At 59.2% G+C, this 26112-nt stretch overlaps 1 protein-coding gene across 9 annotated transcripts in view; it reads left to right on the top strand.

The window, feature by feature from the left end:
- Positions 1–26112, top strand: part of KDM4B (lysine demethylase 4B) — a 193569-nt gene that overhangs the window by 64560 nt on the left and 102897 nt on the right. For 8 of the 9 annotated variants that reach the window (XR_002725124.1, XR_002725125.1, XR_002725126.1 and 5 more), the window contains exons 3-6: positions 5014–5179; positions 11905–12080; positions 13198–13312; positions 18917–19110. Coding sequence is in view for 6 of the 9 variants with exons in the window: in XM_023185634.3 (XP_023041402.1) it covers positions 5039–5179; positions 11905–12080; positions 13198–13312; positions 18917–19110 (626 nt within the window). In the remaining 3 variants the exon portion in view is untranslated. Of the gene's footprint in view, positions 1–5013; positions 5180–11904; positions 12081–13197; positions 13313–14651; positions 14953–18916; positions 19111–26112 lie in introns of those variants that run through there. The other variant, XM_023185638.2, reaches the window with a different exon arrangement.

The raw sequence follows: 26112 nt of genomic DNA, 5'->3' as shown, positions 1-26112 counted from the left end.
ACGGTTTTCAGTATATTCAAACACTTGTGCAACTATCATCACAGTTTGATTTTATTTTTGTTCATTTACTTTTTAGAGACAGGGTCTTGCTCTGTTGCCCAGAGGCTGGACTGCAGTGGTGCAATCATAGTTCACTGCAGCCTCGCAATCCTGGTCTCAAGCAATCCTCCTGCCTCAGCCTTTTGAGTAGCTGGCAGGCACGCACCACCATGCCTGACTAATTTTTTATTTTAATTTTTGGTAGAGATGGGGTCTCCCTGTGTTGCCTAGGCTGGTCTCGAACTCCGGGGCTAGAGCACCCCTCCCACCTCAGCCCCTCAGTGCTGGGATGACAGGTGTGAGCCACAGCGCTGGCCACAGTCAGTGTAGAACATTTGCCTCTCCCCACAGAGGAGCCCTGTAGCCTGGGGTGTAACACATGGCCTTTTGTGTCTGGCTTCTCTCACTATCACATCCTCAAGCTTCATCCATGTGGCGTCTGTGTCAGAGCCTCGTTCCTTTTCATGGCTGTGTCGTATTCCCCCGCATGGAGGGGCCATGTTGTGTTGATTCATTCTTCCGTGGGTGGACCCCTGGGTCGTTTCCACCTTTGTCTGTCGGGAGTTGTGCTGCTGTGGACATGGTGTACAAGTTTCTGTGTGGACGGATGTTTTCATTTCTCTTGGGCAGATACCCAGGAGTGGAATTGCTGGGTCAAGTGTGATTTATGTGTGACATTTCCAGGAACCGCCATGCTGTCTTGCAGAGCGGCAGCCCCACATCACCGTCCCGCCAGCCTGTGTTCAAGGGCCCCGATTTCTCCACATCCCCGCCCACAGTGTCGCCGTCTGTCGTTCTGATTCTGGCATCCTGGTGGGTGTGAGGTAGTGGCTCATTGTGGTTCTGATTTGCATTTCCCTGGTGCTGAGTGCTGCTGGGCACCTTTTCATGTGCTTCTTGGCCATTTGTCTACTTTGGAGAGCTGTCTACCCAAGTCCGTGGCCTGTTTTTTTGTTCGTTTTTAAGACAGGGTTTCGCTCCTGTTGACCAGGCTGGAAGGCTGGAGTGCAGTGGTGCAATCTTGGCTCACTGCAACCTCTGCCTCAGCCTCTCAAGTAGCTGGGATTACAGGTGCAGACCGCTGCACCTGGCTGATTTTCATGTTTTTATGGAGACGGAGTCTCACTGTGTTGCTCATGCTGGTGTCAAACTCCTGGCCTCAAGTGATCTTCCTGCCTTGGCCTCCCAAAGTGCTAGGATTACAGGCGTGAGCCACCACACCCACCAGCCTTGGCCCATTTTTCCTGGGCTGTTGTCTTTGCCTGTGAGTTGAGAGCCCCACTCCTTGGCGTGTCACCGTTGTGAGCCTGTCGCTGTTGCCGGGCAGCTCCTCCGGCTCCTTCAGGGTGTCTGACGCCCCCAGTCATCCCATGTCATCTGTCTGCCACATTCCTGGTGACCTGGAAGATCTGCCGCAGGGGGGCATTTCAGTAAATTCCTTCTTACCTGTTTAGCTGTATTGCACGTGCGTCAAGGTTATGGCGTGTGGGGATTGTGGACCATTTTAGTTTTTCTCTTTATAATTTACCTCCTGAGCAATGTCATTTCAAAAGGCACAGATGGCTGGGTGTGATGGCTCATCACTGTAATGCCAACACTTTGGAAGGCCAAGGCGGGAGGATCACTTCAGGCCAGGTGTTGATTAGCAGCCTGGGCAACTTGGCAAGACCCTGTCTCTACAAAAACTACAAAAATTAGCCAGGTGTGGTGGTACACACCTGTGGTCCCAGCTAGTTGGGAGGCTGAGGCGGGAGGATGACTTGAGCCCAGAAAGTCGAGGCTGCAGTGAACCATGACTGTGCCACTGCGCTCCAGCCTGGGAGTCAGAGCCAGGTGCTGTCTCAAAAAACAAGTTTTTTAAGAAGTGCACCAGGTTGCCCCTAGGGGGCGGCGGTGGGTGAAATGCCTGAGCACCTGTGCCAAGAGCAGCTCCTCGTGTCATGGCTCCACCTTCCAGATGGAAGGACTGTCTGGGTCTCCACAACGTGGGTTTTGATGCGTAACCTGCCACAAGCTTTTGTCATCCGACATTGCAGTGTGTGCTGCTGGCAGCTGTGGCCACACGCTTTCCAGATGAGCTCCCACAGCCCCGCGAGGTGTGGGGAGCCCCCCGTTTTATTATTTATTTACTTATCTATTTTTTGAGACAGGATCTCTGTCACCCAGGCTGGAGTGCAGTGGCACAATCACAGCTCACTGAAGCCTCGACCTCCCAGGCTCTACCTCCCGTGTAGCTGGGACCACAGGTGTGCACCACCGTGCCTAGCACTTTCCTGTCATACAGAGCACAAGTTTGAGGCATCCCTTGGGCTGCCCAGCCCTGCCCCAGGCCCTGTCCTTCCTGGGCCCAGCTGTGCTGGAGGACACAAGACTGTGGCAGGCCCCATACTGCATAGGTCACCCTGTTGCCAGGCCTGTGGGGCAGGTGGGCTTTGATGACCTGGCGATCAGAGCCTGCAGAGGGGGATGGGCCAGCACCCCACAGGACTCTTGCTTGAGGGCTTCCTGGGAGCCGATGGCCCTTGCAGTGGGTTACGGGGAGGCAGGAAGAGGCCATGTGTGCGCCGGCCTACAGAGTGGCAGCCAGAGACGAGGGCTGCTGGGCGGACATGGGTCCCAGAGCCTCCACCAGCTGCCAAAGCACAGGGGGAGACTCACACGGTCATGGCAGCGCCCTGGCATAGCATGCGGCCCAGCTGTGTGCCGTGTAGCCTAGGCCCACAACCACCCCTCGTGGGCCTCTGTGCCCTCCTCAGTCAGCTCGGTCAGCCGTGGCACCACCTGTGATGCACAGAGCAGGGCCAGGGACCCAGTAAGTGCTGATGTGGGGACCCCTGCGACCACCATCACGTCTGGACATGGGGACCCCTGCGGCCACCACCACACCTGGAGGTGGGGACCCCTGCGGCCACCACCGCGCCTGGACATGGGGACCACTGTAGCCACCACCGCATCTGGGCACCGTTGGTGGCAGATCCAGGGATGGCCTCAGGCCTTTTGCCTGGCCTCTAAGGGCTGAAGACCAGTGGGAGGCCCGAGGTGACCACGTTCTGCCTCCCAGTCCTCCCAGAGGACCACCGTAACCACTGGCTACTGGCCCTTCGTGGCCACTGGCCCAGCCCAGGCCGGCATCGAGGGCCCCACAGTGGTCCAGCTGCAGCCTCTGCTCCCTCTGAGCTGGTGGCTCCCTGGTGACAGTGCGCAGGCCGTGGGTGAACACTGCATGGCCACGTCCAGGTGAGAGCGGGAGGTCAGGTGCGGCGTGGGGGGGCATTCTGGCTCCTGTGGGGCTGGCGGGGTCTCAGGTGAGGATCAGGTACTGCGCCCTGGCTGTGGGCAAGGGGCCTGCTGGGACAGTGTAGTGGCCTGGGAGGCCCCGCACAGTCAGAGGCTGGTCTCTGGGCACAGGCAACTCTGGTGACTGTGACAGACGCCCTGCCTTTACAGACACTGTGACTGTCTGCATTCCTAGGCTGCGTGTGGTCGCATGCCATCCACGGTGCACTCGGGGCCTCCTGTGCAGACATTGGTCTTGCAGCTGCCCCATGGGAGAAGCCGCGAGGACTCTGCACAGAGCAAGGGTGGTGGGCAGGGCCTCAGCCCACATGGGCTTGGAGCTGTGGGGTTTTGTCAAACCCAGTGAGGGTCTCTCAGCCACAGCCCAGCCAGGGGTGTGACGTCAGGGCTGGGCCTCAGCGCTGGGTATAAGCCCTGTGTGCTGCAGGCGGCGTACGGGGTGGACCCAAGGCAGTAGGGGGAGGCCAGGGGGCACCCCCGGCTTTGCTTTTGCCTGGATGGAGGGTTCTGGACGCCGGTGCAAGCCTAGCTGCGGCCTCCCTGCCGTCCTGAGTGGATTTCTGGGTGCATGCTGCCCTCTAGTGCCCATGGTGGGGGGTGCCTTCAGGAGCAGGTGACTGCGCCGTGGTGGCTGGGAGCCCTGCTCCCGGGACTGCCCGGGCAACCCCCTGCCTTGCTTCTTCACACTCTAGATCACTTTGGGGGTCATAGGGTGGGGAGGTGGAGTTTGTTATTTTTTTTCTAAGTTTTTGGGTTTGTGTGGAGTAAGTTCCTTATTTCCAAATCCTAGAGGAATTCTGTTGTCTTTCTGCCTTTGGAGACTTTAACCTGCCAAGGAGGACCCTTCCCCAGAGTCTGTGATCGAAGTCCTTTCCTGGTCGGGGTGTACTACCAGCTCCCACCCCGCAACACCTGGGGCCAGAGGGAGCTGCTCCCGCCCGCAGCCTCCTTGGAGAGGACAGTCTGACTCTGGCGTTTCCAGGCGGGTGCTGGCAGTGGATCACTTGGCCTGGAGACTCAGCTGCAATCCCCCGTTCTGTCCAGGGCTGGTGGGCTGGTTTATGACCCGCGTGACTCTAGGCAGCTGTGATGGCAGGAAATGAGCCGTCCTGGGTGAGCCTACTGCTCTCCTGGGTCGGGGTTCCTGCGGGGCCTGAGTTCCGCTGGCAGCAGCCAGCCAGCCCACCGTGACCCCCAGGCCTGCTCCGAGGGGTGGGTCCACCAGCCCTTCAGCGTGTGACCCTCGTCCGTGGCTTCCCACACCTTCGAAAACCCGCAGGTGCCTGCCGCAGTCTCTCGTGCGAATCTGGCTCAAAGCAGAGAGACCGATGTGCAGCGGACGCTGACACACCTGGGGCGTCCCTCACACGTAAGCCTTTCTCTCCGAGGCACTGCTTAAAATGAGTGCACTGGCTCCCGGTGTCACCTCGGCTCGCCTCAGAAACTAGGACACCTCTGCTTCTCGTTAGCTGCAGCCCTCGTGCCTTTTGTGCTTAGCAGAGTGACGGGGCCGCTCGTGGTTTTCTCTCCTGCCATCGCTCAGCCGCGAGGGCCTGGCCGCCTTTGTCCTCCTGGCGGCCGCGATATTTTTAGCACGCCCCGTTCTGAGGGAGGACGGGCTCCAGAGGCCAGGCGTGGCAGCACCGCTGGTTCACCCTCTCTCGTCTTCCTCCACAGGTGTGCTTCCCGCACAGCTGCAGCCATGGGGTCTGAGGACCACGGCGCCCAGAACCCCAGCTGTAAAATCATGACGTTTCGCCCAACCATGGAAGAATTTAAAGACTTCAACAAATACGTGGCCTACATAGAGTCGCAGGGAGCCCACCGGGCGGGCCTGGCCAAGGTGGGTGACGTCTTGGCCCCAGCGCGGCCCTCCATCAGCCTGTACCGCGGGCCTGCGGGCATCCTGGGTCCCCGCTCAGCCGGCCCCACGGGCGAGGCCCGTGCACGTGGCATGTGTTTCGGGGCCACTCCAGGCTCATTTACCAGCACCTGTTTGTGGAGTTCCACGTGTGCCAGGCACCATTCTAGGCACTGGAGTTGAGAAGCGGCCGGTGCAGGCCCTGGCTCCAGGGAGCTGGCAGGTGGTGGTAAGGACACAGCCACACTGCAGTGAAGTCCAGGGGCTGTGGGGCTCCAGGTTGTTCTGGCTGTGAGCTGACGTCTCACTGAGGGATGTCAGGAGTCAAGGAAGCCTTCCAGGGCTGTTCGGTGCCCGGGAAGGCCTTACTTTCCTTGTCAAACGATTTTTTTGTTGTTGTTGTTGAGCTGGGTATGGTGGTGCATGCCTGTGGTCCCAGCTGTTTGGGAGGGTGAGGCGGGAGGATTGCTTGAGCCCAGGAGTTAGAGGCTGCAGTGAGCTATGATCATGCTACTGCTCTCCTGCCTGGGCAGCAGAGCAAAACCCTGTCTCAAAAACGAAATCAGACCAAACCAAAACAGTCTTTTTGAGATAGCAGTGGCTTTGTCAGGAAAGTTCAAACAGTGCAACAGTCACAGGAGAGTGACCAGGAGCCTCCTCCCTGTCCCGACCCAGTCACCCGCCCTCTCCCTGGAAGCAGTGCTGTGACTGGTTCCTCTCTCTCCTGGCATATTGTGCACATGTGTTTGTGTGTGCGTGTACGTGAATACAGACAGCAGACCCCCAAACCCCATGTGCTAAGTATCTACAGTACTGTGCTGCTCGACTGGGCATGGTGACCCAGGCCTGTAATCCCAGCATTTCAGGAGGCTGAGGCAGGAGGATTGCTTGAGGCCAGGAGTTTGAGACCAACCTGGGCAACACAGTGAGATCCCATCTCTACTAAAAATACAGAAATGAGCCTGGTGTGGTATTGGTACATGCCTGTGGTCCCAGCTACTCGGGAGGCTGAGGCAGGAGAATCACTTGAGTCAGGGAGGTTGAGGCTGCAGTGAGCTGAGATTGCGCCACTACACTCTAGCCTGGACAACAGAGCAAGATCCTGTCTCACAAAACAAACGTAAAAGTCCGTGCTGCACGTTTCACGGCTCCAAAGGTGGCTGCCGTGGTCCGTGAGTCTCTGTGTTCTGATGTGAGCCTGTTCGAGCAGTGCTCACCCCTCAGCGTGGAAGATGAATCACCTTTGCATTTTGGATTCTTCCAGTTGCTTTGCCATTTGACTGTCACTGTTCTTCCTCAGCTGGGCCAGGGATCGGCGGGCGCTCTCTACACACGGCCAGAGAGTGAATGCCTAGGCTCTGTGAGCGACAGAGCAGCCAGACACCGTGTGAATGAAAGTGCACAGCCCTGTGCCGGCACAACTTTGTTCCTGGACGCTGGAGTGCAAACGCATATTGTTTTCACGTGTTCTGAAATCTTCTTCTCCCCTGCCCTCCCTCCCCCAGCAAAAAAAGCCTTCTTAACTCAAAGGCTATATAGAAGCAGGAAGGGGCTGATTTGGCCCGAGGGCTGCAGTTTGCTGAGCGCTAAGGCCTCCTGCCTCTCTGGGCCTCCTCCGCCCTGCCCCTCCCTCCACTACCCTGGTTTTGGTGGATTTGTCATTAGCCTTCGTCTGTCTCCTAGTGACCCTTCAGTATCAGACTCACGTTGTTAGTTCTTCGTCTGTGAGCCGGAAAGTGAGGGAAGCAGCCTCACACCGTCTTCTGTTCCCCTCCAAGACGGATGTTTTTTCTGTTTTGAGATGGGGTCTGGCTCTGTCTCCCAGGCTGGGGTGCTGGGGTGCAGTGTTGTGATCACAGCTCACTAAAGCCTTGACCTCCTGGGCTCAAGCAGTCCTCCAGCCTCAGCTTCCTGAGTAGCTGGGACCACAGGGGTGCGCCACCAAGCTGGATTTTTGCCTGTAACACACAGTGACGATATGGGAATGACGGCACATCTGTGTCCGGGTCAGAGCGGTGGGGCCTGCTCCCATCCCGGCTTCAGTTCTGTCTTTAAAAGGCTTTGGTCCTCCTGTCTGATCTCAGACTGTCTTCTCTGGCCCTCTAGGCCACAGGCTGCTATCCCAGGAAGGGCCCAGGTCCTCCTCCTCCTCCTCCTCCTCCTCCTCCTCTCCCTGGTGTCCTTAGGGCAGGTGGGACAGACGTGGCTTCCCTTTATCACATCTGCCTCTGTCTCCTGCCCTTGACCTACTTCCACATTTCCCAGGATGCAGCAGCCCTTTCTGGCTTGGGATCCAGAGCGTCTGATGTCAGGAAGTTGTGGGGAATCAGCATCTCAGACCACCCTGCGCTCTTTTCCGAGGCACCTTTAAATGCCCACCTGTCACTTTTTTCTCGTCCCTTACCTCCCACCGGGCTCCGTGGCCACAACGTTTCCGGCTCTCTCTGTCTTCCACGTGGCGGCCTTGGGTGCAGCCTGGGTTCCCGGGTGGCCTGTCCTCCCCCGCGCCTGCACCCCTGCTTCATCCCTTCCTCTCTGCCTCCTTGGCTGCTGCCTCTTTGAGCCCTGATGTCGCTGCTTCAGGCTTCTGCACCCCACCAGGCCAGTTCCCCGAGAGACTCTCGGCCAGCGTCTTAGGCCAGTGTGGGGAGTGTGGGTTCCCTGCCTTGTGTTCTGCATATTCCTTCCCATGCCTCTCGTGTGCTGCTTTCCTTGCACCGATGCGGAGAATCCTTTCTGAAATCTGTGGAGGGGGCTGGGTGGTAAGGGGCTGTCCGGGTCCCATGCTATGGAGGGGACGTGTGTGCACGTGTCGGTGTGACTGTGTATGTGTGCACAGGAGACTGAGGGGGGAGGCGGCTCTCACACAGCCCAGAGAGCTTGGCAGCTGCAGAGTCACGTTGGCACCCGCATGTGGCACACGCACACCCCCTTCTGCAGCTCTGTGGGGACAGATGGGCTCAGGGAAGCATGTGCTCTGGCCCTGGGCAGCCCTGCATCTTCCAAATGGGGGGCCCTTGGCTCGGGGCTGCCAGCCTGTTTGGAGAAGGAGCACAGTGCCCTGCTGGTTCTGAGCAAGCTGTGGGGGCGTCAGGGTCCCCCCTCACCCTGATCTCCCTGCCTTGACCACCGTGTGTGTGTGTGTGTGTGCATGTATGTGTGTGTAGGGGGGCCTGGGAGTTTCCTGGTTCCATCAGAATTGTGTTTGGTTATACGTCCCCCTGCCCCCAGCAGAGATCCACAGGCCCGATGGAGCTGGGTGGGGGTAGGGGCTGCAGGCTCAGCCCTGAGAGGGCCCTGGTGCTGTCAGTGCCCTGGGCGCAGGGAGCCCCTCACTGGAATTGCTAGGGCCTCCACATGGGGTGTCCCCGGCCACTCGGGAAGCACTGAGGTGAGAGGAGCCCTGGGAGGCCCTGTTGGGGGTCCTGTTGGGAGGGGTGGGAGCTTCCGGTGCCCCACCACCCCACCAGCTGCCTCCCAGGCGGGTGCCAGCAGGGGAGGCCCTGGCCGCCCTCAGCTCTACCGCCTGCCAGCATCTGCCTCTCTCGCTGTTGGCACATGGCCGGTCGCCTTCCTGGCCTCAGCTGAATCTGGCCCCCCCAGGAGCCCGTGTGAGGCACTTCTCGGGGCCGCCTGCAGCCTGGGAGGTCTGAGTGTGGCAGTGGAAATGTCTCCAGTGGCTTTCAGTGCCTTCTTTTCAGCCTTCCCCGCCTGGAGCCCTCCTTCTGGATTTGCGTCTCGGCAGAATGTGGGATGTCACTTCTGTCCTCTTCCGCCCTGCGGGATTTTCCCAGAGCCTTCGGGTTTGAGCCCAGCTGGAAGTGGCCCTCGTTCACGCCGCCTGTCAGCACCTGCCTGGGCTGTGTCACCTAGCGTGTGGCTCCGTGTGTGCGGCGCAGACGCCGTGGGGGCGTTTGGAGCCTCCTGCGTGGCTCCCAGATGTCTTTACTACACAGTGCCCGCTGTGGAGGGGACAGACGAGCAAAGTAGCCCGAGGCTCTTTCCAGAGCAGAGGAATCGGGAGCAAAGTGTTTTGTTCATTTAGCAGACTGGGATCATGGGCGCGCTTCCTCTAATAGCACTGAAGAGGCCAGATCATGGCTTCCTCTCGGCCAGCAGCTTTGGCGTGGATTTGGAGCCGAGCCAGGTTCATGGAACCCTCCTGTAGAAGCAGACTGGGGCTTCCTGGAGAGGGGGGAGCAGCGCCTGTGTGAATCAGAGCAGCGCTGGCCCGTGGAGTCTCTGATCATACCACTCAGTTCTCTGCAGGAACATCTCGTGTCTGGGACACAGGCCCTTTTGTTTCTGTTTCTCGCCTTTCCACTCCTGAATGTCTTAGTGTCTCACTGACTCTTCAGCTGCTCCCATGAAATCTAAGAGAACGGCAGCCCTGCAGCTGCCCCAGTACCCTGCCATCACACAGCCTGTGCCAGGGACAGGTGCCCCAGCCGCCTATTGCACTGTGGCCACAGTGGACATGGAAGGGGTGGAGAGTCTCCAGAGAGAGCCGGCGCTAACCTGGACCATCCTTTCCTTGGGACCGGCCTCATCTCCGTTTAACTCTAAATTAGCGCTTCTCTTCGCTTGGCACTATGGACTTGGGGCTGCATTGTTCTCCGGGGTGGGGCCATCCTGGTCACTGGCAGGGTGCTGAGCAGCTTCCCTGGCCTCCACCGACCTCATGCCAGGAGCACCCCCAGTCGTGACAGCCACAGATGTCCCCAGACATGGCCAGGTGTCCCCCGGGGGATAAGACCCCCCTCAGTTGAGAGCCACTTGCTCGCTGTGGCTGCTGCTGCTGTTACTGCTTTTGCTAAAGAAACCTGCGCGTGCCGGCCGCGGAGGCAGCGCCTTCCTGTCGTTAACAGGCACCTGGAGGATCAGTGTTTTCATTGCCAAGCAAAACAGTTTCTTCACTGATGTGATCGCTGGGTCCTTGGGGACAGTAAATGGATTTCAGCCATTCTGGAAGCTGCCAGCAACGTGGGCCTCAGCACACAGCTCTTCCCTCGGTGGCCCTGAGCGTGGAGGGGCGGCTTCCTGGAGTCCTGGCAGATGAGCTGAAGCGGGTGGGTTCGTTCTTTTCCCTGTGCAGTGAGTAGCCTAGTCAACCCCTGGAAGGAGGCATGGGGCCTGCAGTGCCCACCCCAGGACTGGGTGTGGCAGCCCCGGAGTGCCTGTGGGGCCTGCACAGAAGGTGCCTGGTGCCCACAAGGCACGTGGTGCCCACCAGCCGTCTGGAATCTGGTCTTGTCAGCCCATAGGCTCACCCCCACCAGAGGAGGGGACATGGGGCTGGGGACAAGGCCAGGAGCCCAGGGTGAGGCGTGTACTCCCGGATGGCCCTGGTCCCTCAGCTCCTGAATGGGGTGAAGCCACCGGGTTCTGGCTGCCACGCCACCTCTGACGGGTGCTGGTCCTTGTCCTCCTCTGCTGTCCTCTCTGCAAGTCCCAGTGTCTGAGGTGGCCCGGGGCTTCTCTGGGGCGGTGGAAGTTCACACAGCCTGCAGGCTAGGGGTCTTGGGCCATAGTCTGCCCTCCCACCGCAGGGTGCCCTGGCTGTGTTGTGGATTGCTGTGTGCCTCGGTTTCCTCAGCGGTCAGATGGGAGCTCTGCCATTCCTCCCACCCAGGGGATGGGCGCGCTGGGCCCCAGCACACTCTGCACAGTGCCCAGCTCCGCACAGCTCCTGTCCTGCCCCACGGCCGCTGCCCCCGTCCCATGTGGTGCTGTCACCCTCCCCGCGCCTGTGCTTCCTGTTGGCCCACTCCAGGCGGGGCGGAGGCCCATGGGGGCCGGATCTGTTTCCCAGTGATTCCTAATTCCTAGAACTTGGGTTGCCCCATAGTGGGTCCCAACCAAGGGGAGCCACTGGAGCGGGTGTCTGGGCTCCAACCCCTGGCCTCCAGCTGCATGTGGCCCCGGTGGCCTCTTGGTGGACAGTGGGTGCCGTTCTCATTTCCTGCTGCCAGAGGGCGTGATGAGCTGCAGTGCTTATAACCAAGCATGAGGATTCCCGTTTTCAAAAACGCCTTGCCAGGGCGCAGCGGCTCACACCTGTAACCCCAGCACTTTGGGAGGCTGAGATGGGAGGATCAGTTGAGGCCAGGAGTTCGAGACTAGCCTGTGCAACAGAATGAGACTCCATCTCTAGAGAAAATTAAAGCATTTTTTAAAAATTAGCTGAGTGTGATGGTGCAAGTCTGTGGTCCCAGGTACTCGGGAGACTGAGGTGGGAGGATCGCTTGAGTCCAAGAGTTGGAGGCTGCGGTGAGCTATAGTTGTGCTACTGCCCTCCAGCCTGAGTGACAGAGCAAGACCCTGTCTCAGAAACAGCAACACTAAGTGCCACCAAATACGAGTCTCTGAGCCTCGAGATGCCGGAACACACGCAGCCAGTCCTAGCTATGTTTGCTGAGTCTGTAATCCTGCATACACGTGTCAGGGTCGGCCCTGGTGCTGGGGGGGTGCTACACCCAGCTTCCCAGGCCTGGGGGGTGGCTCTGCCCTAGCAGGTGAAGCCCTTGTTGGCTGCAGAGTCTCCTGGGGAGTTTGATAAGGCAGCAGGGGGCTTCTTGGTGCCCCAGGGGGTGTCCCGGGGTGCAGATCTGGGGGTGCCGGTCTCTGGGGAGCCGGCGGCACAGTCTGCTCTCTGACCCTGCCCTGAGGCTCTGAGGGAGCCGCTGACTCCCGTCTTGGTCTTGCAGATCATCCCCCCGAAGGAGTGGAAGCCGCGGCAGACGTACGACGACATAGACGACGTGGTGATCCCGGCGCCCATCCAGCAGGTGGTGACGGGCCAGTCAGGCCTCTTCACGCAGTACAATATCCAGAAGAAAGCCATGACAGTGGGCGAGTACCGCCGCCTGGCCAACAGCGAGAAGTACGCGGGGCAGGTGGGGTGGACCTGACCCCCGTCCCCAGGGCCACACCTGCTCATGGGGGCCCTGGGGGCAGAGAAGGTGCAGCACATGCAGCCCCAACAGCATGGCCGGCCTGCTCTGTGTGCCCTGTGTGGGCTGTGGCAACACCTGCTCCCAGGGTGGATCCGGACCCTCTCCCGGCCTGGGCTGACCCATGCCGCCCTCACCTCAGCTTCCCAGAGCTCACCAGTGCATGTCGGGCAGTGCCCTGGCCCCGGCCTGGGACCGCGTCCTCCACACCCTCCTGTGACACCTGGGCTGGGGTCCCCTCCTCAGAGAGGGCTCCCTGGCTCCACGCGGGCACATGCACAGGTACACACGAGCACGAGGGCACCTGTAGACACGCATAGGTACACAGAGCACATGCATGTCCCTGCGCAGACACACACGTTTCCGCACAGGCACACGGGGACACGTGGGCGCGTGCACTGGACACAGGCACACACAGGCTCATACACAGGTACACAGGCACTTCCATGTGGGCACACCTATGGGCACGTACCCAGGTACACATGGCACCTGCATGTACTGGCAGCGTTCCGAGTACGGCTCCCCAGTTCAGCAGGCACAGCCATGCAGCCTCCGTGCTGCGCAGGCCCATCCCGTCGCCATGCCCTCCTCCCTGTCTGTGGCCTCCACCCCGTGGCTCTCTGAGGTTCGCGTGCCTTGTGGCTCTGGCACCAGAGCGGAGCCTGGTCTGTCCTGCTCAGCCGGCCTTCCCAGCCCCCTAGTCTGTCGTCTGAGCTTGGTCTTTGCCACACAGGGATGAGAAGAGCCACCCAGGGCCTCTTTCCCCTGCCCACTCCCCCTGGCGTGTGTTCTGATGTGGGTGCCCCGGGCCAGGATAACTGAGGAGGGGTACGTGGGTTTGGGCCACTTGCTCGCCCGTGGAAATGCTGTCTCCTGCTCTTTCCCACCCGTGAGCAGGTTACATGGCATCCTGGGGGGGGCAGCGAGCAGTCTGAGCCGAGCCCCTCCTACCTCTTTCATGGGTGTCCCGGGTTCCTGGTGGCTGAGGGTGGGCTGTGTGGCACCCAGGCCCCACCCTGAGCTGGTTTTGGGGTGTTTGTTCACCAGGTACTGTACCCCACGGCACCAGGACTTTGACGACCTTGAACGCAAATACTGGAAGAATCTCACCTTCGTCTCCCCGATCTACGGGGCTGATATCAGCGGCTCTTTGTACGATGACGTAAGTACGAGTTCCTGGGGAAGAACAGGGACCAGCTTCCTAGTGGGTGGTGGTGGGAGGGCCCTGAACAGGACTCTGTCTTGGTAGATGAAGCTTCTAGGTGGGCAAGGTTAACTCCCTCGCCCAGGCTCTGGCCGCGGGCCTCGTCCTTTGGGGAAGAACGAGGAATCCAGGTTTTCTCTGATTTCTGCAGGGCCCCTCCTGCCACACCCCGCAGTCCCCACCCTGAGCTCACCCTGGCCCTGCCTCTGGCCTCAGCAGCTGGCCCATAGCGTCTTACAAACACGTGTACTTTTCCAGTCCCTGCCGCTCGTCTTCCTGGTACTGTGGAGCCTCGAGTTCTCAGCCCGCCAGGCCACCTGCTGGGTTCAGCTCCAGCCTGGTCCCTGCCTTGGGCTCAGGGCCCGGAGACACTGGGGTGAGGAGATCCCGTCTCCCATCCGGAGCCTGGCCTGCTGGAACGTCCCCTTGTCCACACAGGCTGGACTCTCCATGAGAGCAGCTAGCGGGTATCCCCAGAGTCCCGGCCTCAGCCGCAAGGCCCCCCAGGCCCTGCTGGATGCCGGAAGTGGGCCTGCACTGGGCCTGCATGGCAGGTGTATGTGGAACAGGATCAGGAAGCTGTGACTGCCCTGAGGCCACGGTCAGCCTTGGTCCTGCCCTGCTTAGTGGACCCTGTCTGCTCTGTGGCCTGCAGGGGACTGGCTTTGCTCTTGGAGCTGAGGGTGCTGGTTTATCGCCCAGAGGAGTCTGTTCAGGCTGGAAGTGAGCCCACTGTAGAGAGCCTGAGGGAGACGCCCTGACACGGAGCCAGCCACAAGCCAGCTTTGCTTCCCACTCCGCCAGAAGCAAGCATGAGACCAGAGTATTTCGAATTTGGGACTTTTTTAAAAAAATATTTGCCTATACATACTGAGATATCTTGGAGATGGGCCCCAAGTCTGGATTAGTCTGTTCTTGCACTGCTGTAAAGAAATACCGGAGGCCGGGTGTGGTGGCTCACGCCTGCAATCCCAGCACTTTGGGAGGCTGAGGTGGGCGGATCACTTGACGTCAGGAGTTCAAGACCAGCCTGGCCAACATGGCAAAACCCTGTCTCTACTAAAAATACAAAGCTTAGCCAGCCATGGTGGCAGGTGCCTATAGTCCCAGCTGCTTGGGAGACTGAGGCAGGAGAGTCGCTTGAACCCGGGAGGTGGAGGTTGCAGTGAGCCGAGATCACACCACTGCACTCCAGCCTGGGCAAGAGTGAGACTCCCTCACAAGAAAAAAAGAAAAAGAAACACCTGAGACTGGGTAGTGACTAAAGAAAAGGTTTAATTGGTTCACGTTTCTGCAGGCTCTACAAGAAACATGGCTGGGGAGGCCTCAGGAAACCTAGAGTCATGGCAAAGGTGAAGGAGAAGCTGATCCATCTTACATGGCAGGAGCAGGAGCAGGAGAGAGTAAGGGGAGGTGCCATACGCTTTTCAACAGCCAGGTTTCGCGAGAACTCACTACCGTGAGAACAGCACCACGGGGATGGTGCTAAACCGTTCATGAGGCAGAGCAATCCACCCCCGCAATGCAGCCGCCTCCCACGCGGCCCCACCGCCAACACCGGGACCTGCAGTTCCGCAGATTAAAGTCTAAACACAAAATTCCTGTGTTTCATGTATACTTTACACACATAGCTTGAAAATAACTTGATACAAAGTTTTTAATAGTTTTGTGTATGAAATGAAGTTTTGATTGTGTCTTAACTGTGACTGGTCACATGAGGTCAGCTGTGAAAGTTTTCACTTGTGGCATCATATCCGTACTCAGAACATTTTGGACCTTGGAGCTTTTTGGGTTTTGCATTTTTGGAGTGGGGTGTCCACCTTATCCTGTGTGGTGTTTATTGGAGTGGGGTGTCCGCCTTATCCCACGCTGTGTTTATCGGAGTGGGGTGTCCGCCTTATTCCGCGTGGTGTTGATCGAAGTGGGGTGTCCACCTTATCCCACGCTGTGTTGATCGGAGTGGGGTGTCCGCCTTATTCCACGCAGTGTTGATCGGAGTGGGGTGTCCGCCTTATTCCGCGTGGTGTTGACCGGAGTGGGGTGTCTGCCTTATTCCACGCGGTGTTGATCGGAGTGGGGTGTCCGCCTTATTCCGCGCGGTGTTGATCGGAGTGGGGTGTCCGCCTTATCCCGCGTGGTGTTGATCGGAGTGGGGTGTCCGCCTTATCCCGCACGGTGTTGATTGGAGTGGGGTATCTGCCTTATCCTGCGTGGCTGTTATTGGTTCATTTGCTGACGGACATTCAGGCTGTGTTCTCTTTTTGGCTATTATGAATAATGCTGCTGTGAACGTTTCTTGTGTGTTTGTTTCTTTGTTTTTGAGACAGTCTTGCTCTGTTGTCCAAGCTGCAGTGCAATGGCGCAATCTCAGCTCACTACAACCTCCGCCTCCTGGGTTCAAGCGATTCTTCTGCCTCAGCCTCCTGAGTGGCTGGGATTACAGTGTCACACGGAGTCATCGCACCACTCTAATGATCACCTGCGCTCCACCTCGTCATCCCTCCCTCTCCCCGCTCCCTTTCCCCTGCCCCAGGCAACCACTGATGTCTCACTGTCTCCATAACTCAGCCTTTTCCAGAATGCCATGAGCTGGAATCCCACAGTCGGTAGCCTTTTCCCATTGGCCTCTTTGGGTTTTGTTTGTTTGTTTGTTTGTTTTGAGATGGAGTCTTGCTCTGTCACCCAGGCTAGAGTGCAGTGGCATGATCTCCACTCACTGCAACCTCCGCCTCCCGGGTTCACACCATTCTCCTGCCTGAGCCTCCCGAGTAGCTGGGACTACAGGCACCCGCCACCTCGCCCGGCTAATTTTTTGTATTTTTAGTGGAGACAGGGTTTCACCATGCTAGCCAGGATGATCTCGATCTCCTGACCTCGTGATCCACCTGCCTCGGCCTCCCAAAGTGCTGGGATTACAGGCATGAGCCACCGCGCCCGGCCCCCATTGGCCTCTTTGACCAAGCAATAGGCATTCAAGGTTGCTCTGTTTTTCATGGCTTGGGAGTTTGTTTCTTTTCAGCGCTGAGTTGTACTCCATTGTCTGGGTGCACCGTAGTGTGCCTGCTCATTCACCTATTGAAGGACCCTTCCAAGTCTGGGCAATGTGGGCAGAAGTTTTCATCTCCTTTGGGTAAATACCAGGGAGTGCAGTTGCTGGACCTCATGGTGAGAGGACGTTTAGTTTTGTAAGATGCCACCACACTCCTCCCGCCTGCCTGTCCCATTGTGTGCTCCCAGCAGCAGCGAATGAACGTTCCCCGGGCCCCACTTCCCCGCCCCCATCTGGAGTTGTCGGCGTTGTGTGTCCTGGCCACTCTGGGAGGTGCGTTGCGCTGTCTCATTGCCGTTTCAATCTGCATTCCCCCGATGGCAGCCTTCGTGGCGGTGCCCCTTTGCGTGCCTGTTTGCCATCTGTGTGTTTCCTTGGTGAGCTGTCTTCACATCTTTTGCCCAGTGTTGTTTTTTTTCTTTTCTTTTCTTTTCTTTTCTTTTCTTTTTTTTTTTTGATGGAGCCTTGCTCTTGTCACCCAGGCTGGAGTGCAGTGGCATGATCTCAGCCCACTGCAACCTCTACCTCATGGGTTCAAGCAGTTCTCTGCCTCAGCCTCCCAAGTAGCTGGGATTACATTACAGGCGCCCGCCACCACACCCAGCTAATTTTCTTTTTTTTTGAGATGGAATCTCACTCTGTCACCAGGCTGGGACTACAGGTGCCCGCCACTATACCCAGCTCATTTTTGAATTTTTAGTAGAGATGGGGTTTCACCATGTTGGCCAGGATAGTCTCAATCTCTTGACCTCGTGATCCGCCCGCCTTGGCCTCCCAAAGTGCTGGGATTTACAGGCATGAGCCACCGTTCTCGCCCTAATTTTTATATTTTTAGTAGAGACAGAGTTTTGCTATGTTGGCCAGGCTGGTCTCGAACTCCTGACCTCAGGTGATCCGCCTGCTTTGGCCTCCCAAAGTGCTGGGATTACAGGCACGAGCTACCGCGCCCAGCTATTTTTTTCCATTCTTTAACAGGGCTTTTGTTTTCTTCTGGTTGAGTTTTGAGAGTTTGCTGTGTATTTTGGTTATCAGTTGTGACTTGCAAGTATTTTCTTTTGGTCTGGGGCTTGTCTTTCTCGTATGGATCGTGTCTGATTGTTTTTAAGTGCGAGCTCAGCCTCAGAGTCCAGTGCATGAGAGCCTCTGGGTTGGCTGGCCTGCACTGCCTGCCCTTGGCCTGTAGTGATGACCCTGGAGGGACTCTGCAGCCACATACAGGCTGTGCTGGCCCAGCCCAACCTGCTACAGTCTCCAGAGGAAGCTTCAGGGCTTCCTTGCCATGTATTTGCCACACCTATCCTATGCACCAGCCTACTTTTACAAGGGGGGAAACAGCCCAGAGCAGAGAAGCGACTTGCTCTGGTCCCATGATGAATTCGTGCCCAGCTCAGCCTGTCCCCAGGGCCTCCCTCTTCCCCATCGGGGTCTCATCACTGCCTCCCTCCCTGCCTCTTCTGGGCTCCTGCCAGGGCTCACCTTGCAAAGGAACCACTGGTCTTGCCAAGTCTGAGGGCCGGTCGTGCTGGTGCGGGAACAGCTGGTGTGGTGGATTCGGGCCGTGAGAGGAGCTCGAGTTCATGAGTGTGTCTGGGCTCCTCCTGGCCTCTCAGCAGGCCGTGGGCCCCTCTGGGGACTGCAGTGACTAATGTGTATTTTATGAGCTCTTGGGACAGGATGGGGTTTGTTTGCTTGTGGCATTAAGAATAGATGTGCCTGGCGGGTGGGGATTCCGTCCTTGTTTGCCTGGTTCTGAAAACTGTCTTCATCTCCTCGGTCGGAAGCTGTGGAAGGGCTGTCACTGGGCCTTGGCTCCAGTAGCATCTCTGGGTTAGCCTCACGTGGTGACTATTTTTCTCTTTCCGTGTCATTGTCTTAGGGGAACGTTAATTATGCACTCCTAAACTGCAGACTTCGCAACAAGGCCTCCACCCAGCAGGAAGCACGCAGCTCAGTGGAATCTGGCAGGCCCTGCCTGCCTGGTGCACACTGGCATGTACGCTGGGGTCCTTCCTGGAAGGGCTAGGCTGGCGGTGAGCCCTTCAGAAAAGGTGTCCAGGCTGGGTACGGTGGCTCATGCCTGCAACCCCAGCACTTAGAGGGGCCAAAGTGGGAGGGACACTTGAGCCCAGGAGTTTGAGACCAGCCTGGGCAACAGAGTGAGACCTCATCTCTACAAAAAAACATGTAAAAATTAGCCAGGTGTGGTGTCCCATGCCTGTAGTCCCAGGTACTCAGGAGACTGAGGCGGGAGGATCACCTGAGCCTGGGAGGTTGAGGCTGCAGTGAGCTATGATCCTACCACTGCACTCCAGCCTGGGCAAGAATCTCACACAAAAAAGAAAGCATACGGAAGTCTGCAGGGTGCGACCAGCCCCTAGGGGGCCTCAGATGCTGGGGTGGGAGAGGATGGGCAGCGACCCCCTGGACCTCTGGGGAGAATTAGCCTGCACCCCGGAGCTCGCAGGTTCTGGGGGTGGCCGGGAGGTTGCCGACGCTGCTCTGCCACCCCACAGGATGTGGCCCAGTGGAACATTGGGAGCCTCCGGACCATCCTGGACATGGTGGAGCGTGAGTGCGGCACCATCATCGAGGGCGTGAACACGCCCTACCTGTACTTCGGCATGTGGAAGACCACCTTCGCCTGGCACACCGAGGACATGGACCTGTACAGCATCAACTACCTGCACTTCGGGGAGCCCAAGTCCTGGTGAGTGTCTGCATGGCCCTGGCCGCCTGCCAAACCGAGAGTCTCTCGGCGGGGGTAGATCACAGCTACGTGACTGGGCGCTGTGGCAGGGGCCCCAGCAGGTGAGGCCGGCAAAGGTCGGGCTGTGATGGCTGGAGATCTTCCGGACCACCTGGGGTCACCCACCAGCTTTGGGGAGGGGGATGTGTACCCCTAGAGCCGAAGCTCCCAGGCCCCTAGAGCTTGTGCTTTGCACCCCAGAGTGCCCCCGCCATTGAGCTGTGAGTGGCCCCAGGTGTCCCCATGGCCAGGAGTGTGGTCTCGAGCCTCCTGAGCTGCCCAGGCTGTGCTGCCTCACAGCCAAGTGGAGACGATTCCTGGTGAAGGGACACTGTCCATGCTGCCCAGAAGGGGCCCGGCCGGGATGACCCTGCAGCTGCTCTCTTGCAGTCTCCACCCTGGCACGTCTGGGCCAGACCCTGCAGTTAGGAGGGCAGGGCGTGGTGCTGCAGTCATGTGTGGAGTGCAGTGGACCTGCCCCTTCCCAGGAGTTGCTGGGTGCAGCGTGGGTATGCTGCAGTGGGCTGAGTTCCAGGACCTTCTCCTGGCTCCCTTTGCACGTCCGCAGAGAGGCCGTGTGGGTTTGGGTGTGAATGCACGTGTGTGCGCACATGTGACTGTGCATGTGAGTGTGTGAGTATGCACGTGCGTGTGCATGTGTGTGTGCTGCCCTGTGTCACTGGGCTCTGCTTGTGACTGCGGATCCTCCTGGGTGCTCCGCGGGGGTGCCCTGTGCCATCCGCCGAGGGCCACTAGGTGGCGCTCCTGCCCTTCCCAGGGCCGCGCTCACTCACGCCTGGAATCTTGCCAGGCCGTCCTGGCACTGGATGAGGAAGGATGGAGCCTCTGCCTGGAGGGCGCAGGAGCTCCGCCCTGCCTGGCCCTTCCCTGGGTTGGGGTTGTAAGAGGGGGGAGAATGCTCTACCTCTTCCTTTAAAAAAGCACAATGAGCAGGAAGGGGCGAGCTGTGCGCACCCTCACCCGCATCCCGAGCACAGGTGGAGCCCTAGGGGAACGCCCTATAGAGGACCCCGTGTGACTTGGGGCGAAGTGTGGCCTCCCAGGGGTGTGTGGGTGGCGGGACGCCCACTGTGTGACCGGGTTTGTGCCTCCATAGGTACCGTCTGCCCTGCGCAGAGAGCCCCTGCTGGGCGGGAGGTGGCAAGCAGCCGGCGAGGGGACCCGGTCAGACAGAAGCAGGGGGTCAGGGACATGGGAGGTGGGGGACCAGCCAGTGAGTCAGACATGAGGATGTCAGTGCCAAGGACCGCAGCACCAGCAGCTCTGTCTCCTGTGAGGGGCCCCGAGAGCTGCTGGCTGTCGCGGGAGCCTGGGCTGGGGCTGCTGTGGGTCAGATGCCAGGGCTGGGGGTGCCTGGTGCCACGTCAGAGGGGGCCTCTGCAGGGACAGGGGACAGTGGCTCCCTGGAGGTGGCAGTTGGTCCCGGCAACAGCCCGTCGGAGGGGCTGACAGGGACACGCCAGGAGCCAAGGGCCTCTCCTGAGCTGGTTCGTCCAGGACACAGCCCCTGAGGACATCCTGCACCTCTCCCCGACTGCCCCTCACTGCCCACCTCCTCTGCTTCACCTGATGCCGCAGGTGTCCAGCTGCCACCCCCATGTCTACCCTTCCCCGTGCCCCGTTGTGGGAGACGGCTCAGGGGAGACAACCAGGGCGAGGCAGTGTTGAGTAGGCAACAGTTCCTCTAAGAAGGGAATTCCAGAAGCGCGCTGACCTTGGTCTTGGTTTCGGTTTCTGCCCAGGAAGGGGTGGGAATGGCAGGGATGGGACCTCATGCTGCCCGAGTGTGGCCTGGCATAAGGGGCCTGAGAGGAGCCGCAATGTGGACTCAAGCTGCAGGGCGTGCCCCCCAATCCCCCAGAGCTCCCCACTCGCCCCCACCGTTAGCTCAGCCTGCTTAGCACGCGGGACCCCTTCCCTGCTGTCTCACCAGGGCTGAGGCGGGACCCCAGATGTTCCCACAGCACCCCATGCCTGTCCTTTGGGGTAGGCATAGACCAGGTGACCCCAGCATTAGTGAAGGTCTACTATGGGCCATCAGTCCTCCCCAGCAGATAGCAGGATCCCTGGTCACCCCGCGCTGGGAGCACCCAGCTCCCAGCAGGGGCCTGGCACAGAGAGGCTCAGTGACTTGCTGGAGCCTCTGGGATCCTCACTGTGTGCTGTGGGAGCTGACTCCTCCTCTAGGCTGCTCTCCCAGCTTGCAGGGCAGTGGGGACAAGGTAGCTGAAACCTGGCCTCTGGTCCCTGGGCTGGGCTTCAGGAAGCTACCGGGGCCCCTGGGAGGTGCTTCCCCCCTCTCCCCTCCTCGGGCCCTTGGGGTTGGTAGGGCTCCCAGCCAAGAGATCACCAAGGCTGCACCCCGTCTGTCTCCTAAGTACACCACTCTGCTTGCATCTGCAGCCGCGTAATGCAACCATTTCAGAGTATGCCGGTGGCATTTTAAAGAAAGTGTCGATGTACTCAGGTTTACAGCGTTTTATTAAACCTTTCTGGGTCTGCTGCTACTTTGGTAGCTTGATTTGTGTGTCAAAGTGACGTGAACAGCCTGGTGTCAATAACAGAAACGTGCTTCAAAAGGCCAGCTTCTGTGGTGCTCTCAGGCAGCGGGGCTAAGAATATCTGAAGCGACTGAATGCCTCAAAATCTCTTTGGCAATGGAGATCGAAACCAGAGCCAGCACCTGCAACTTCCCCCTGCCAGACTTCCCGCAGCCCCTTCTGTCACCCAGGCTGGGGGGCCAGAGTGCAGGTGGGTATGGGGAGGGTCCGAGCTTTCCACTTGACCCTGTATTCCAGGGTCTTCCTGGGTGGGGTAGTGGCCTGGGGTCGGTGTCTTGAAGCCTGTGCCCCATAGAAGCCACTGTCCAGGCCACACTCCTTGCCATAGATCAAGACTCTCCTGGGGCCGGGCGTGGTGGTTTGTGCCTGTAATCCCAGCACTTTGGGAGGCAGAGGCAGGCGGATCACAAGGTCAAGAGATTGAGACCATCCTGGCTAACACGGTGAAACCCCATCTCTACTAAAAATGCAAAAAATTAGCCGGGCGTGGTGGCGGGCGCCTGTAGTCCCAGCTACTCGGGAGGCTGAAGCAGGAGAATGGCGGGAACCCGGGAGGCGGAGCTTGCAGTGAGCAGAGATCACACCACTGCACTCCAGCCTGGGTGACAGAGTGAGACTCCGTCTCAAAAGAAAAAAAAAAGGACTCTCCTGGAACCTGTGGTGGGGATGATTTAGCTGAGCTGACCCTCCAAGGCCAGTCCTGCGGCTGCTCCCCTCCAGGCCTCCCCTCCCCGACCTGCACTTGTGGCAGCCCCTGCAGGGCCCACCCTCCTGAGCTGCCCAGGCCAGGCACTAAACACAGGCCTCCCCATGAGGTTGAGCACAGTGCTGCCAGCAGCATCACATGCTACGTGACTCCTAGAAGAGAGTCCCAGGCTGGGTGGGAGTACGTCGGGTCTTGGCCAGCTCTGGGAGAGTTGCTGGTCCCAGGGTACTTCTGGGCCGTTTGGGTTGTGCTGTGCACCCCATAGAAGAGAGTGGAGCGGCCATCCTCCCTCTACGGCCCTGGCCCAAGCTGCCCGGGAAAGTGCCCACTGTTCAGTCCTGTGTACCCACGCGCTGGGCTGGGGCCTGGCCAAGGCTTTGGGTGCCCTTTTGCCCCCAACCCATCAGACACCCTGCAGGGCAGTGTTGGGGGTCTGCAGGGGGCTGTGGGCCACCGCCAAGAGCAGAAGCCTTGGATCTCACTGCAGCAGGGAAGCCAGATGGGGGAGCAGTGAGTTCCCGGGGCTGCAGGGACTCCCAAGGACGTCGTGAGCTGATGGAACATGGTCAGCTGCTTGCACCTGCTCTGAGGCGGCCAGAGGAACCTCGGCCCTCCTGAGGAGTGCTGCGGGGCCAGCACACGTGCATGGCAGCCACAGAGACCTCTGCTCAGGCTTAGGGGAGGGGGTGTCTCCCAGGCTCTCTCCAGCTCTGCTTGTCAGGAGGGGGGTTATCCTGCACCCGGGTGAAGTCCCCAAGAGCAGCTGGGTGGAGGAACGCTTGTCCTGACTGCGACCTTGACCTGCCCGTGACCCGCGGCAGTCTGGAAATCCTTCATTGCGCCAGGCAGGATGCAGGTCCCCCACGGTGTCATCTCTGGCTGTTTCCTCAGGGGATATCTCCTCCCACCCCTTCTTGCCTCCGTTTACCTTGGACACACTCTTAGTCTCCTATGCAGGTGCGGGAGGTGGGGGTCTCAGAGCTTGTGCTCCCGTGAAGGGTGCGGAGCCCCCAGTTGCTTTTGGCTGCTATGGGGAGCCAGACCCTGGTTTGGGCTGCTCCCTTTCAAACTAGTGCTCAGCTCTGGCAACGCCGCCCCCATGGGGGCGCTGTGAGCCAGACCCTCCTGAGCGCTGAGGAGAGGGCTGCCAGGGAGGCTGGGGAAGAGGGGATTATCAGAAAACTCCAGCAGCCTCCCTTGACCTTTAAGGAGCTGCAAGCTGAGAATTTTCCCTTTTGATTGAGCTGCACCTTGAGTTTTCTCTCTGGCGTTTTCACTCGGGGGAATTTCACAGCATCTTTTTCTTCTTGCTGCCAGAGAAACTTGACTCCTAGCAGGCACAGCCGTCTTTTGCTTCATGGGCATCCCTGGAGGTGTGCACGTGTGCGCGTGTGCATGGGCGCGTGCGTGCACCGAGGAGCCGTGCTCCCGACGCTGGGGAGTGGGGGTGTGGAGAGTGGGTGCTGGGGCTGCAGTGGACCCGCCAGTGCTTCCTGCCCTGTGGCCGCAGGTGGGTGGAAGGCAGAGCCTGGGGTCGATGGGTCTGTCGCCCACCCAGGCCAAGCCAGGCTTTTCTTGGGGTGGAAGCTGCTGGGCTGCTCCCTCGCCCCTCTGCTGCCCTCCTGACTGCCCCTCAGGATCTCCCCGGCCCACCTGCCTCCCAGCTCCGTCTCCTGCTGCAAGCTCTTGCCTGGTGGGGAGACACCTGCCTCCCTCCTCGGCTCCCTCAGCCTGGCTGCAGGTGGCGCTGTTGGGCCCCACGATGGCCTCTGCCCTGTCCCTCGGAGTGGGACCCAGGAGTCTGGTGGGTGATGGAGCCGGCGAGCCCGTCCCAGGCAGCAGCCTGAAGGCCCATGGGGTAGCGCGCTGGTGCGTCGGGACCCTGGTGTGGGTTTGTGCTGCTGCTGCTGGCGAGCCAACCACTGGGAATTCCAGCTTCTGAGCCCAGGACCTGGGGGGTCCTACCAGCAGTGGGGACCCAGGGGTCCCAGTCTACTGACCCTAAGGCACAGCCCCCATCAGTGACCCGGGGCATTCCTTCCAGCCGCCTTGCTTTGGCTGGGCCGCCAGAGGTTGGGTGGCTGCAGAAGTAGCTCCGGCAGAGATTGGTGTCCCCATGGGGACGGCAGTCCCCAGTTGCCAGAGCTGAGCCCTGGTTTGAAATGGAGATTGCCTGGAGCCTGACAGCTTCACAGATTGGTTTTAATAACTCAGCTTCCCCACACTGCACCCTGTCACCAGAACAAGATGCAGGAGCGAGATAGTTGCTCCCTCCTCTCCTCCGCCACCCCAGGCCCAACCCTGGCTAGGGTGCCTAGGGACAGAGTTGCATTGGCAGCTCAGAACCACTGCAGTGCCCGGGGAGGTCAGACTGAGAAGACCCACCAGGCTGACGGGGGCAGCCCGATGAGTGCCTCGCTCCCCGGCAGGAGACCGCAGCCAGGTCTCTTCCCAGCCACACGCACTGAGCCAGGATGCCAGAAATAGAAAAGGAGAAAGCGGTTTAGAACAGAGAGCTCCCACGGAGAGCAGATTGGATCCAGCAGGGAGGCAGAGGGACCCTGGTCATTAGAAAATGATAAAGTGTCAGGAGCCGAGGCAGCTTGCTCAGGACCTGGGTTCCTGCCCTCCAAGACCTCAGCGCTTCCTCCCTGGCTCACTGAGACCCGGCTGCAGTGGCCCCAGCCCATGGTCCCCAGGAGCCGTATCCTTGTAGAGACAGCCGTCTAGCCTGCGTGAGGTTATCTGGGGAGTCTTTTGATGAGGAGGTGTCCCCTCTGCAGAAAGAACCTCTTTTTGAGAGAAGACAGTTGTCACAAGCAAGTGAGGCCCCCAGACCCAGTGCCCAGGCCAGCTGCTACCCCTGACTAGTAGTTACCACCAGCCCAGACCAGCTGCTACCCCCCAGCAGCGCTCAGCACCAGCCCAGACCAGCTGCTACCCGCCAGCAGTGCTCAGCACCAGCCCAGGGGCGCAGTGTCCCGCCTGACTGGCCCTGGGTCCACATGGGTTACCATGTGGCCAGGCACACCTGGTGCCCAGCTTCCCTGTTTGAAGAGCGTGACCATGGGCAGGCAGGAAGCTCCTTTGTGGTCACCTGTCCCAATCCTCTGCTTCTGATGGTGACTGTGGCCACAGCATCAGTGCAGCGGTTCTTTATTTCTGTGTGTGCCTGACCACGTGCCTGAAAGTGTGTGTGAGTGGGTCTGAGTGACCAGCTCAGCTCTCCTAGCTTTATTTTATTTTACATGGAGTCCTGCTGTGTCACCCAGGCTGGAGTGCAGTGGTGTGATCATAGCTCACTGCAACCTCCACCTCCTGGGCTCAGGTGATCCTCCTGCCTCAGCCTCCTAAGTAGCTGGGACCACAGGCACATGCCACCACAACTGGCAAATTTTTAAATTTTTTGTAGAGACGGGGTCTCCCCATGTTGCCTGGGCTGGTCTGGAACTCCTGGGATCAAATAGTGCTCCTGCCTCGGCCTCCCAAAGTATTGGGATTGCAGGTGTGAGCCCAACCCTTTCCCAGTTTTAAAACTGGAAGTCCCGCCGGGCGCGGTGGCTCAAGCCTGTAATCCCAGCACTTTGGGAGGCCGAGACGGGCGGATCACGAGGTCAGGAGATTGAGCCCATCCTGGCTAACACGGTGAAACCCCCTCTCTACTAAAAACTACAA

This window comes from Piliocolobus tephrosceles, chromosome 21, assembly GCF_002776525.5.
Source record: "Piliocolobus tephrosceles isolate RC106 chromosome 21, ASM277652v3, whole genome shotgun sequence".
NCBI lineage: Eukaryota > Metazoa > Chordata > Mammalia > Primates > Cercopithecidae > Piliocolobus > Piliocolobus tephrosceles.
Note: the sequence above shows the minus strand (reverse complement) of the source record. Positions and strands in the feature narration are given on the sequence as shown.